Consider the following 13,491-nt stretch of genomic DNA (forward strand, 5'->3'; position numbering starts at 1 on the left):
CTATCTCTTCTACGTTGCCGACCCAGAGCTGTGTGAAAAATTCAAGGCAGTAGTTGAAACAGAGGTGCCACAGACTCATGATGCAGCCGGACAACACAGAGACACACAAGTCTTACTGGACACTTTATCAATCAGGACCAACAATTGAAAAGTTTGCAAACTGCATTTTACTCAGATTATCATACAAGAGAGAGGATTCTAACATAGACAAGAGAAGAACGGACATACGCAGGGAACATGATGAGGTCTGCCCAGCTCACAGAGTGCACCTTGCAGTTTACGAAGCTGTTCGTATAATGCAATATATATACTGCAGAAAAACAGTGTTGTGCATCCCTGTTAATAAGGGAACTAATGAATCACTGTCGTCATAAACCACAGGTACAATCATCATGAGTGTGGGTGCATGTGTCGCTACTCACAGACGGAAACTCAAAGTCCTTCTGGTTGACCAGGTTGAGGACGTATTCGATCCGGTACTGGTTCTGTGGACATGCCAACTGCACCGGCGGTGTCAGGGTGCTCATAGCTGTTACTATGGTCTGTTGGAAACACAGAAACACAGATAAGAAAACAGGATTATTTGCTGGAAACTCACAGTTAAAGAAAAAACATGTTCTTTGTCTCCAAACAGCAGAAACGACGTTAACATAGACGCTTACCTCAATAGCCTCTTTAATATTATTCTTGATGTCCTGAATTTTCTGCTTCTTCTCTCTGAAACAGACACAAAAGTTCAGTGACAATCATGTTAGGATTTTATTGCACCATACAGACATGTGCATCTTCAAGATCGACAATCAGAAATAAATACAGTCTGAGACGTTTCTTACTGTTGTTCGTGGAAACCAGACATAGATGCACCAATGGAAAAGTAATCCTAATAACATCATCATCAGATGCAAAAGAAATCTGTGGAATTTACTCATTTATGTGCAGCTGATTTATTCTGGAAGCAGTTTCCAGTTTATATAAAAGGGTGTTCACATATTACAAGAAACAATAAATACACACCAATAATCAGAATTATTTTATTGCAGCCTAATTTAAACTCTAATAATCACATAAAAAATGTCAATAAAATAAAACTGCACTAAGTTTCCAGCAGGAGCAGGAAAAAAACAAACATAATAAATCATATAATTTAGAATAAAATCCCTCATCAATAGTAAATGACCTTTTTTATTTTACTCCTGAACATCCAGCTGTTGGGACACAACAGCGACTACAAACATCTGTGCAGCTGGTTTTCTATCTCCTGCAGAACATCAGCTATCATCTTGTCTCCTGAGTTTATAATAGTTGAGTTTAGCCGGCGAGTGTCGCTTTAATGATGTTAAAAAAAAAAAAGCGACGTACAGAGAAGGACTTCCATGTTAGCATGACGGGGCAGCAGACTGTGGTGAAGTGCATTAAGTTTGTTTTTGATCCTGCAGGGTAAACAGACCTTCAGCGGCACGCGTGGCGGAGAAATTATGTCTGTCTGCTGTGAAGGATAACTGTGTGTACAAGACATTTGGACTCTGTCTGACAGAAATGTTTCTAATAAAGGCAACCAGAGAGCCAGTTCGACTATCTTTCACCTTGAGCCGGCCTGGACAACAGCACTCTGTGTTTACAATAGTTCTATGTCAGTGACAAAGGGTGAGACGGGCCTCGCTGCTCTGTGCGACTTTTATCACGGGCGACGCTGCTGCTGCTGCTGCTGCGCTGCTCTAAGCGTATGAAGGTAGAACTTCTGCATTCAGAAACACCTCTCTAAGCAATTTATCTCTTAATTTACATGCTCATCAATTTGATTATCAAAAAAGCTGCACAGTTCCTCTACAGCTTCACCTCAAAACAAGTAACCTCTGTTAGATCCATTGTTCGAATGGTTCTTTTAAGGCTGCACGATGCTCAACTCAAACAGAAAAAATCCTAAACTACATGGATACACATAGAGCCTCCAAGGTAAAGCTGCACGGTGCTGCAATGACATGATTTGGCCACGTACAGACACCCGACGTTCAACTAGCAGATAAATAAATGACATAAAAACAGAAGCTGATTACTGCAATTGCTACAAAACATCAACCTTTGAGTAGAGAGAAAAGTTTTTTCTTTACTAATCTGGTTCAAAATGAAGCCCTTTAAACCCCCAAAACCCACCAGCAGGTTTAAAAGACATGTTATCCTACAAAATAAAATAAAACAAAAACTTAAAATCGTCAAAATAACAACATTTGACACAGCCAGAAACTGTAAAATCAGAAAAAATATAACTAAAAATCTGCTCTCTAACTTATTATGTGCAAAGTAGGGTTCTGTCAGGAAAAACAATCAAATTTAAGTTTAAAATCCTGACGTTTCAGCTGCATCACCTGATAAAAACTCAGCGGCTGAACCGGTTTGAACTGCAGGCAGTGTTTACACAAAGAGCAGTTAGTGAAGTATGCAAACCGGTTAATTAGTAAATTATTTTTAGTAGGTACAGTCAGCTTCAAAACATGATGCCACATGCTTGTTACAGTGATGACGTCTAGTGATACGCTGAGGTGAACTCAAGAGCTGAAAAGATGATCATGGGACATATGTAAAATCTATATCCGATAATTAAAAGAAAAATCATGTATGTTGCACTGGTAATTTTGTCGGATCACGATAAACTATCAAATTTACATTTAGCTGGACTCTATTTACCATCAATGCACATAAGTAAGAGTGCAGCAGCATCTGGTGAAACTGTTCTTAATTGGATATTCAGCCAAAAACTGGAAATTAATGTATCAGTGTGTCAAACAACAACTGAATCATGTCTATGAATGGCCAAAACAAGCGCATAAGGCCAAACATCCAAGAGAATTTAGATAAGAAAACAAACAGATATAAAAAATGGAGATGTTGAAGGTGAAAAGGGTTTAAAACTCTAATCTACGACTGCACAACATGTTGTCTGAGCACAGACTTTGCGATCTGTGTGAGTGCAACAGTCACGTTGCAATAAGTTAAATGAATTAAAACATAACATGCTACGACTGTAGGTAGAAAACTTACACGAATCTCATTTTGCACCACAAATTTAGAAGAAAAGTCTGTCTGATAGATCAGCATTTACTCTGATCGAATTGTTCTTGGACACATTTAGTGTTTTTTAAACGTCATTTAAAAGTCACAGAGTTGAAACGCAGATCTACACGTGCTCAACTACACGAGCGAAGAACACGAGAGAAACACTAAAAAGGAAGTTCTCATAGAGTAATCGTAGCAACTGGACTTGCTTGAGTTCCTTGAAGACGTTTCACCTCTCATCCAAGAGGCCTCATCGGTTCTGAGTGAGTATTTGTTGCTCCTTCCCCTTGACATGAGCAACAAACCCCAACTGAAACAGAAACTCAGGTGTTCATGGATCCTTATGGATATAAGTATCTCCCAACTAGTCAGAACTGATGAAGCCTCTTGGATGAGAGGTGGAACATCTTCAAGGAACTAAAGCAAGTCCAGTTGCTACGATTAATCTACCAGAATGACCATGACCTGGATGACTGAGAACCTTCACAGACACTAAAAAGGAAGATTTGATTGCTTAGATGGAAATATTTCAGCCGGTAAAGGAGGATTTTAACCAAAAACAGGTTCTGTGCCGGCCGTTTCTTGCAATTGTTGTCACTATAAGGCAACTCATTGACTTAAATCAGCACAACAAAGCAAAATGTGACAAATGCAAAGCCAGATCTGAATACTACCCAAAGCAAAAAAAATATTTTGGATGCTTTTGCTAGTTTTACAGCATGTGTGAAAGGTTCCAAGCTGCTTTTTAAATGTCTGTTACACATGCACTCCCCTACAAAACCACCACAATCACTCTAAAAGGACAACAAAAGAGTTATTTAGGTATTCTGGTGTCATTTTTCACATTGCAATATGTGAAAAATACAGAAAAATAAAATACTGCAAAGTCTGTTTTCTCAAATATCGTGCAGCCCTAAAACAATCAGCAGTTTTATATACGAACTGACTAAATGACAGCCTGAGAACTTTAACTGTAGTTCCTCTCAGCTCTGCATGTTTCTGTCTTTCAGCTCATCGTGTTGGTTTTATAGCCACAAAATTCACTACTTTGGAGTTTATCAGAACAATTTTTCCAAAAACCCCCCCCAAAAAACGTGCCCCACATATCTGCAGCCCTCAGTTGTTGAGCGCTTCACATGTCCACTGATGAGCCTGGCAGTTAAATGCCTTGCCCAAGGGCAGCTCAGTCATGACTGTTCAAAGAACATGCAGCGCTGAGTCACTCATTCATTTATTCATTCATTCATTTTCCAACTCAGGCCAGCAATTGGAACCAGCAGTCTTCCGGTCACAAGCCAATTACTCTGACCTTACCACGTTACCACAACACTCGGCCCATTCACCCCGAATCTGTTATCACCGGCGTTATTGAACCCTTTAAGTCCCAAATCAGTGTATTAATATCCTGCCTGAGGATGCAGCCTCATTAAAACATATTACAATGCCTGTCATGTGAAGACCCACAAGCAACCGGCCAGCAACGCTGTTGTTTTGGCTTTAATGGATCTTCGCAGACAAAGGCGGTGATTCATTGTTACACGCTGACATCTGACCACACGTTCAGGAACATACAACACGGACGCTGACAACAAAGGAGCCACACAAGGATTCTGTGAACAGAGAAATCAAGCCGATCATCCAAGTAATGTCACGTATCTGACTGTAAGGGGTGATGCTGAATGAAGGCACACACACAGACACACACACACAGACACACACACAGTTCAGTGTTGTGGAGTCACGCGCTGGGTCATATGCTGAAGTCTGCCTTAGGTGCTGATTTTCTAGTTTAACCTTGTAAAGATGCTTCCATCTTAACCAATACATGACCTCCACCGGACTGGTACATGCCAAGTCGCTGGCACACACACACCACACACACACACACACACACACAAACTTTACTCAGCTCAAGTTAAGGATGCGATTTGAAAATAAGAAATGCTTCAGAACGGTTTGTCCAAAGACTAAAATTCATGAAACAATGACCAAAAAAAGTGGAACTGATTCTAAAAAAAACTACTTCCAGACACTTTTTTTTTTTTACGTTTGTCACCAGATTTGTGTAATAAAAAAATGGTCCACAAAGTTCAGACAAACACATGGACGCATTATAACACTTCACTTCCTGTCTGGTCTGTGTGAACAGTTTATGAGAGTTGTGCAGAGAAAGTTCGTTAGACGGATGTTTCTGAAAAGCTCCAACATGATGTTTTGTTCTTCTCTGAGCTGCACAGGCACCTACTTTCCAAAAGCACTTTGTAATGTTAACTTCTTAATTAACAGATGGGTTGTTTGGTGTACCAAGTGTAAAAAAAATGTTGTTCCTTAAAGGCTAAGATGACGTCCTCAAACATCTTTTTTTTTTTTTTCAGTTTAATGTCACAACGAAGGAAAGAAACCAAAAAATACTTAAAATACAATATTCTGGAATCACAGTATTTTGACTTCTTTAAAAAACTACTCAAACTGGGAGCTAAATTATCAAAATAGTTGACAGTTCTTAACATTTGATTATAAATTTTGGTATATCATTAAAAAAAAAGAACCTAAATGTCTCATTTATAGATGATGAAACCTGCCTGCAGTGAATTCTTGTCCACTTGAAACTGACTACAACGCTTTCTCCAGGTGTATTTAAAGCAGTTGGGGTTTGCTGTTGACCACATGGCTCTGACTGAAACACAGATTATACTGATGCACTGTTAACCAGCTCAGTTTGTCCAAGTTGTCTATAAGTTGTGAGGTTAAATGTCATTATTGTCAAGTATAATCTGACTTTACGGGGCAGCTCCAATGAGGTGCATGTGTCCATTTGTGCACTACAGGGAAATGATGGAAAATGTACTGCAAGATGGCTCCCTGTAAGGGTCTATGAGGAGGTGCAGCTCCAGTTTGGACTTGAGGTTTCTCATTTCTTAACCCTCCAAGTTCTAAAACTCTCTACAGGTTCAAAGGGATGTTTACTGTTTTTTTTAATTGCAAAAATTAAACCATTGATCATGAAAAACTGTAAAAACAGAAAAAAAAAATCTGGATATTTAATCAAATTCACTTTATTCCGCATGTTTATTTCTTTAAAAATTGCCAAAAATAAAGTGTCTGCATTAACCTGTTTCTGTAAAAAAATAAAAATTCAGCGCTACTTGGTACAACCAGGAAGCCACTAGTGGACGACGGTGCAACCAGCAGTCATGATGAAAATTAAGGAACTTATGAGCCAAATTGGGCTGAACTGCAGGCTGTGCTACACTGAGCAGACTCGCTCAGGTTTTTTTTTTTTTTACTTTTTATAAAATGAATAACCACAGAAATTCTTAGTAATTAAAAATGAGCCCACGGTGAATAAAAATGTGACAGAGGCAAAGAAAGTGTTTGGGGTTCAGAGGCTGTGGAGAAGTCCGATACTTCTCTGTATAAAGTCGTATCATCACCACCGTACTCACTCTGCATTGAAGCCGTTGACATGTAGGATCCTCATCTGTTTCACTATGGTGCTCTTTCCTGACTCTCCAGCTCCTGAGAGACACAGAGGGAGTAAAATGATACAGATTGTTGACAACATGACAAAAAATACACTCACATACACAGTGCTGGGACAGAGTATCTCTAAAATACCACCTGTGTATAGTAGTTTTAGTTCCCGTATGTGGATAAAAGTCGTGTTTAGTCGTGACTCGATGAACCGACACTAAATGTAAAACCTTCTTTTATGTCGGATTGTCAAGACGGAGGTCGAGATACAAGGAGGGCTTGATGCTTGAAGGCTCATTTGTTGTTAATAATTGTTCGTAGTTGTTATAACAACTAGTAGGGCTTTCTGGTCTCTGGATATCCAGGCCCAATTAATGATGAATATCCGAATATTCGGAGCAGTCGGGGGGTACCTGTTGGAGCGCAACCCCCGGGATGGAAGTGGCCGGAACGCACAGGCAGTACTTGGCTGCTGATGCCAGTTTAGTTAGCGCTCACACTTCTGTTTCCACCATCGGCGGCGGCGGCGGGGGGTGGGAGATATGCTCCACCGTTACCTTCCATGTTTACTTCCGCAAACACTGAGCACGCTCGCTGCGTGTGACATCGCCGTGTCCTCTTCTGCGCATGCGGGACACTTTTGGGTCGTGTGAAGTTCACACAGCAGATCACATACAAGTCGCATTTAATTGGAAAAGCGAGCGAACTCACAAAAAAATCGGATTTCACAAAAAAAATCTGAATTGAGCATTAAGTCCTGCAGTGTGAACGTAGCCAATCTGTGGGATTGTTCCGTCAGACAATACGCCGTTATCCTGATTTGTGACATAAAATTTCATGTCAGAATCCAAGGCTGTCAGTATGTTAAGGCTACTTTTAATGGGTTCTGTTCGTTTTTACTAAAAACCTGTTGGATAGCAAGGTTTAGGATTGTTAAGGGTCAGAATGTTGAGTCACGACTTAAAAGCCTTCATTGTGGAAGTTCTCAAGCTGCTGTGGTTGTGACTGAATACGCTCAACACAACCTTTTTAGGGGAAAACAAGAGGTTGAGTCAAGGATGCATGTCACGGCTGAAATAATAAACTGGATTAATCCACAATCACAGGATTACACTTTTTAAATTAAGGATGACTACCATCACCATTAAGTTCCACATGACAAGCAAACGTAGTATTTTCTCTTCAAAAGCAGGTGCTACAGTGTTAAACACAACATAAAAATTTGAGTTTGGCACAAAGAGGTGACGAGATGTTTCATATTTGACAAGTGTTGCATGACACAGAATTTCCAGTTCCAGTTTGAGCTTGCATCGTGCTGTAAGATCTTGTTGTGGCATCAAACTAACTACAAACTGGCCTCTTCAAATTCCTAAAGCCCTCTGCTGATTCTAGCAACGTTCTTCTAACAAACAACTACCCCAGAAGTTTGCTCGGTGTGGAGAAAATGTGTTGACAAGGTGTAAACATAAGTAAGAGGAACAAGCGCTGTGCTAAAGTTTTGGACACTAGATTCCTTTTTTCTTGTTCTGATCCGTCTCAGATTCATTCTGCAGCATCACAGTGACCCCAAGCATACAGCCAGAGTAAAATAATAAACTATATTCAGCGGAAAGAAGAACAGGGAGACCTGCAGCAGATGGTAAAACCCCCACAGAGCCCTCATCTCAGTATCATGTAGTCAGTCTGGGATCACATGAAGAGACAAAAGACGCAGAGAAAACCTAAATATACTGAAGAACTGTGGCAAGTGTCCTCCGTGATGCTGACCTGCCAAACAGACGGAAGTAGAGCTGTACTGAAGTAGAACTGGTGTCGTTTTAACCCTCTGGACCCCAAAACCCACGGCTGGGTTTGACAAGCAAAAAAAAAAACTGACAAAATGACACCATTAATCAGAGCCAGGAGTTGTAAAAATGGTGACTTGAACTCTGTCACGTGTCGTTCTGTCGATAAAATGATAAAAATTTAAGCTTAAAATTGGGATATTTCATCAAAATCACTTTACGTCTCATTTTAACATTTGCCAAAATAAACTCTTTGCACTGATCAGATTCTGTACAATCAATACATTCTGCACATCTGTGAAACCATCAGTGGCTCAGTTGAACAGAGAAACAGTCTTTTCAGCTGAACTGCAGGCAGTGGTTACACAGAGTGGATAAGAGACAATGACAGACAAATTAAAAATGTGAAGAGTTAAATATATATAGGAGCCTATGTATAGTCATACTATTTACAGAATTTACAAAAACACCTGGAAAAATGTTGTACGTGTCGATTTCAGGCTTTTATTTTCTCTTTTTTTTAAAAAATGATTTATGCAATTTTAATTTTGTTATCTGGAACAAAAGGACATGTTCTACTCCTGGTCATGGCTGTGCTGTTTCCGTAGACGAGCAGGACTTTATATTAGAGTAAAAAACGAGCTCACAGTGAGTAAAAACATGACAACATCCAGAAACAGTTTGGGGTTCAGAGGGCTAAAGATAAAATATGGTCAAACCAAATATTAAAATGATAGATATTTTCTGTTTACTACATAAAAACATCCTCATCCTGCTTGTAGAGCCGAACTCCTGCAGCACAGGACTGTGCATGGCCTGTCTGTGATGCATTTTTTGTGTGCCAATAACCGGAAGCTGTTAGTATACAGCATTGCCAGGCAGTCAGCCGTATGCTGCAGGTCTCTGGATGGATTGTGTGTATCTACTGTAAGAGCGAAACTCACAGCTCTGCAGAATACACAACTACACCAAGAGCGAGAAACTTAAGAGTCAGTGTTTACAAGTTGCAGCTTCGTTGCACTGTCCGATGCCCTTCCTGTCCCAGGCCTTAAAGGTTACAGTACTTTTCATAATCGTCTTTATCTTAACATCATCTAAACATCAACATGTGACTTCACGGGAATCAAATACGTTTCACTTCTGGAGATCTAAAATGTTTTGCACATGAAATATAACGTGAAGTATTAAATGTGAGAATTAAAAATGCACCACAAAGGCTCTCTTAGACAATCATTTTTCCCTTTTTTGAAATTACCTGCACACTATTTGAATAACTGCTGTAACTTGAAACTCCTACTTTTTGTTTGCAGCACCTGTCCGGCAGCTTAAAATAAAAAATGCAGTGTTTGATTTTACAGTGTTATACATAAACACTGCACAATCAGTCAGTAGTGCTTGATTTTTAAGGTATCATTGAATGTTTTTAACTAAGAAATGGTCTCAAAATGTGACTTGTGTGCATGGATGTTCCTCTCATATTGAGTTCTAGATAACTTTGAGAGTTACTTAACATCAGATGCAATGAAAACGGGTGATTATAGCTAAAGTTTAGTAGCAATATTAAGATCTGACATGAGGACATGATGTGACACAGCAGATTAGATCCTCTCCTGTGTCAGCTCCCTCTGATGAACTAAACTAGAGTTTAACAACAACTATTACTATCAGATGTCCTCAAACCAACAGCCTACATACAGATCCAGTTTTAAAAATACATAATTAAAAGCACTCAGTAATGAATGCCAACATCGAAGTGTTTGATCAACCAGGAAGTTGCAGCAACTTGGTGTCGGGACATTTTGAGTTTCCTACCTATGAGGTGCAGCCTGGTACATGATCAGATCAATAACAATAGAAGAGTTTGGGGCTTTGGGCATTTTGGTTTCTCAGTTGCAGTGAATGAACCACGAACTCATAACATCACGCTCTCAAATCTGACCGATGACTTCATGTCACAGTGTCAGCTGTCCCGCTTCTCTCCCGTCTCCTCCTCGTCTTTTTTCCAGCGCTGCATTGTCTGATGAAACGTCCCGACTTCTTAGAAAACAAAAGCACCGAGGAGCATTTACAACCAAACCAACTGTTTAACCACCTGACTCAGATCCATGAAGCGAGTACGTTGCGATTTCAGTTGAGAAATGACTCAAGTCGACTCTGAAAACACACCAAAAATATCAAAAGTGTGAGCAGCTCTTTCGATATGAGATAGTGATTTAGCGGGTACAGAGGTCGGGGCGGGTTACGGGGGTCGCACTATTAATCTCTGCAGGAAGAGAGTTTAAAAAAAAAAAAAAACACAAAACATCTGAAACTCTTTTATGCTAACAGCGAGCACGGCTTCTGGTAAACCCGGTCAGTTCTGAAGAATCCGTCACGTTAATGATGAACTTCCTGATGTAGTACTAGAGGAAAGCTTAGTCAAGATAACATGTAGAGCAAATAAAGGACAGACAACTGATAGAATAGTCGCAGCTAAGAAACACGTGCAGAGCTTTGTGCACGCTGGATTTTCCATTTGATTCACAAATATTGTGATGACAGTGCATCAGAGTTGCACCGTCAAACCAATCCGCCATCAGACTTCTGAATAAAATGATGCACCACCCTTGTTTACGGGTGCAACTCTAGACTCGTTCCACCTGACCTGAGCAGTTCTATTCTGTCCTATACTGTGGGATTTTATGGACTATTAATGGCACATTTACTTATTTAGCACATTTGAGGCATGTTTTTACCCACACAGGTTTGTTTTGTGGTGTTTTATTGTGATTGAGTTGCTTTAAAATTTCATCCTGCTTCCTGATTGTAGAGCTTGAATGACGATAAATTGGATCTCGAAATGTTCACAGTGATTTTGCTACTACGTCTACCTTAATTGCTGTTCAGTCATATTGTCATCATCGTAAATATAGAGATGTAAATATTAAGAAGTGGCACATAAAACGGTATTTTCCTGCTTAAGAGATGCAGGAATTGATCTAAAATGGATCATCGACGATTCAACGTGAGGAAACTTTTACATTTTTTGAAGTAACTTGTTGGATAAACATCAGCAGACACGTGAGGAGATGATGGGATCCACCACTTCCTAGAAACAGAAAGTTAAAGCTTATATCCCTACATCGGGGACCAATAAATCTTGATTCAAAGTTGTCTCATCTTTCCAGTCTGCAGAAGTGTCCCTGCTGCCTTTCAACACATCACACATTGTGTCATTAGTCCTCCTGAAACCCGCCCTGCTAACACGGGCCACAAACCCATTAACACTTTAATTAGATGATCTAGTTAATCCGATGAAACCGACTCTTTAATCCAGTGACCGGTTCTAATCGCAGGTTCCAATTATGCTGAAACCTGCTGGACAGACGTGCTTCCAGTTTTGCTCTGCAGCTTTTTGTGTGTTAACTACAAATAACACAAAGAGCGACACACACACACACTAATGTTGAAGAGTGTCTTGGTTCCTGGTTGTCAACTGCACTACAACATACAAACTAAGCACAAAGGGCCAGCGCACTTTTTTCTACAGCTGCACCAGGTTTGCATCTTTAAAAGCATCGAGCACAAACAAGTTTAAGTTGATCTATTATATAATGAAAGCAGAGCTAACTTTAGTGCAGATATCTTTGTTTTGGTTTTCATGCCGGTCTTGTCCTTCTGCTTTCCTAAAGTCACCACAACTTCCTCCCTCAGCATAAATACCGGCGCGTCACACAATACGCAGCCTCAATGACATTACATTAATCAAATATTATGATTGTTTTTCGCCTTTACAGAGAACACCGCGGCTTCTTGGAAGTGATAAGCCAGTGAATGGACGTGGAAGGAGGGTACAGAAGTTAGACTCTCTTATTTGTCTTCTTATGTAATGTCAGAGACCCAGCCCACCTCCAGTTCACTCTCACACAGCCACAACCACATGTTGAGTCTTACACATGTTCATTTCTTCCAAGTTTCTCCTGTGCCTTTTCTTACACTTGCCACTATCTCATGACACTGTCTGGGCTACACACCCACAAACTGGCATGCAACGTTCTAACTATTGTTGGTTTAGCAAACTTTTGCGGCCTCCGTGCAGGACTGGAACTCGTGCTGTGCAGCCACACACACTCACAACAGCTGAAAAAGCAGGCGCAAACCAACAATAAATGACAATAAAGCCTGTTTTGATTGATGCCAGGTGGCTGTTTGTGCGACGATGATGACCTTATGTGTTCACCTGCAGCATGTTGTGGCCGCTGCCGGTTGTGGGGACTGTCACTTTGACAGCAACATGCTGAAAAGCCAGCACAGGGCTGCATTTTCAGCCTTATGCAATGGCAAAGTCACACTGTTGACAATGTTTCCCAAAACAACATCCCAGAAGGTTATGCAGGGAGGAAGCAGAGTCTCAACTGTGCAAACTGAGAGGCCTAAACTGTGAAGCAGCAAGCAGACAGAGAGACAGAGAGACAGGACAAATGTAAGGAAACATGAACATACATAAGACAGGAATCCAACTCACCTAAAAGTAGTAGTCTGTGTGTTGCTCTGTATATCTGTTTGTCTTTCTGGAGCTGCTTCTCTATCTTTTTGTTTGCTTCTCTTTGTGCCTTCTCCTCATTTCTCTGGTCTTCGGTCTTACTGTTGCCCAAACAACCCATCTTCCCGCAAGAAAAAAGAAAAAAAGGGGGTCCAGGGGAAGAGGAGGAGGAGGAGATGGAAGAAGAAGAAGAAAAAGAAGAAGAAGAAGAAGAAGAAGAAGTAGTGGTGGTGGTGGTGGTGGAGGAGGAGGGTGGGGGGTATGTAGAAAGAAAAATAAATAGTCTAGATCCCTCGTTTGACCCGCGGATTTGGCGACAATGTTGCCCACATTTACGCGCTTTGACGCCCCTGGCCTTCTCCGGGAAACTGTCCGGCTGCAAATTATGTGTCCATAACGCGTATTTTCTTTTTTTTTTTCTTCTTCTTCTTTGCTGTCAGAGAAAAAGGGCAGGATACTGTTGCTGACGACACGGAGGCCGCCTTCTGAATCCTGCTCGGGCTTTTTTTTTTTCCTCCTTCACATGCAGTGTAGTTTTTGTTTTGTTTGTCCACTTTCTCTGCGCGTCTCCCCCCTCGACTCTTATCCAAGAATTATAATCCAACACTTATGTCACCAAAAAAGCGGGCTTTCCCCTCGCAATAAACAGCCCTAATTTGC

General features: G+C 40.6%; 1 protein-coding gene across 1 annotated transcript in view; it reads right to left on the reverse strand.

Annotated features, from left to right (window-relative positions):
* The window catches only part of gnas (GNAS complex locus), a 39,249-nt gene extending 26,214 nt beyond the window's left edge, over window positions 1-13,035 (reverse strand). The window contains exons 1-4 of the mRNA XM_008289246.1: window positions 12,814-13,035; window positions 6,498-6,570; window positions 663-717; window positions 423-542 (exon numbers count right to left, since the gene is read on the reverse strand). Of these exons, the coding sequence (XP_008287468.1) occupies window positions 423-542; window positions 663-717; window positions 6,498-6,570; window positions 12,814-12,952 (387 nt within the window). The 5' untranslated portion in view covers window positions 12,953-13,035. The remainder of the gene's footprint in view (window positions 1-422; window positions 543-662; window positions 718-6,497; window positions 6,571-12,813) is intronic.
* Window positions 13,036-13,491: the final 456 nt, after the last annotated feature.

The sequence above is a fragment of the Stegastes partitus genome, unplaced genomic scaffold, assembly GCF_000690725.1.
Source record: "Stegastes partitus isolate 25-593 unplaced genomic scaffold, Stegastes_partitus-1.0.2 Scaffold601, whole genome shotgun sequence".
Classification (NCBI taxonomy): domain Eukaryota; kingdom Metazoa; phylum Chordata; class Actinopteri; family Pomacentridae; genus Stegastes; species Stegastes partitus.